Below are 966 nucleotides of genomic sequence, written 5' to 3'. Positions count from 1 at the left end.
ATGGCAAACTGGACGGCTGTGACCAAATACGTCTTGCTAGGACTCCGCGAGCACCATAACCTCGAGATGGTCCTGTTTGTGCTCTGCCTGGCCATCTATTCCGTGAATGTGCTAGGGAACTCCCTCCTCATAGGGCTGAGCATGCTGGACCCCCGCCTGCACAGCCCCATGTACTTCTTTCTCAGCAACCTGTCCCTCATGGACATCTGTGGCACATCCTCCTTTGTGCCTCTCATGCTGGTCGACTTCCTGGAAGCCCGGAAGACCTTCTCCTTCCCTGGCTGTGCCCTGCAGATGTACCTGACCCTGGCGCTGGGTTCCACGGAGTGCCTGCTCCTGGCCATGATGGCATATGACCGTTATGTGGCTATCTGCCAGCCGCTTGGGTACCCAGAGATCATGAGAGGGCAGACGTGTGTGCGGATGGCAGTGCTGAGCTGGGGGACAGGCTCTGCCAACTCACTGCTGCAGTCCCTTCTCACCTGGAGCCTCCCCTTCTGTGGCCGCAATATCATCAACCACTTCTTCTGTGAGATCTTGGCAGTGCTGAAACTGGCCTGTGGGGACATCTCTCTCAACGCACTGATGTTAATGGTGGCCACAGCGGTCCTGACGCTGGCCCCGCTCCTGCTCATCTGCCTGTCCTACATTTTCATCCTTGCTACCATCCTTAGGGTGCCCTCTGCTGCAGGCTGGCACAAAGCCTTCTCCACCTGCTCTGCCCACATCACAGTGGTGGTGGTTTTCTATGGAACCATCTCCTTCATGTATTTCAAGCCCAAGGCCAAGAACCCTGACCTGGATAAGATTATTTCATTGTTCTATGGGGTCGTGACACCCTCACTGAACCCCATCATCTACAGCCTGAGGAACGCAGAGGTGAAAGCGGCTGCCATAGCCCTGCTGTGGGGAGACCTGCTCTCCAGGAAAATGTCCCACCCTCCCTGTTGCTCTTCAGCTCTATAA

The 966-nt window shown here is 56.0% G+C and overlaps 1 protein-coding gene across 1 annotated transcript; it reads left to right on the top strand.

Moving 5' to 3' along the window:
* On the top strand, nucleotides 1-966 carry LOC110581732 (olfactory receptor 13C7-like). Its single transcript, XM_021691633.1, has one exon. The coding sequence runs from the start codon at nucleotides 1-3 to the stop codon at nucleotides 964-966; it is 966 nt and encodes a 321-aa protein (XP_021547308.1).

The sequence above is a fragment of the Neomonachus schauinslandi genome, chromosome 13, assembly GCF_002201575.2.
Source record: "Neomonachus schauinslandi chromosome 13, ASM220157v2, whole genome shotgun sequence".
NCBI lineage: Eukaryota > Metazoa > Chordata > Mammalia > Carnivora > Phocidae > Neomonachus > Neomonachus schauinslandi.
This window is presented reverse-complemented; position numbering and strand designations above follow the sequence as displayed.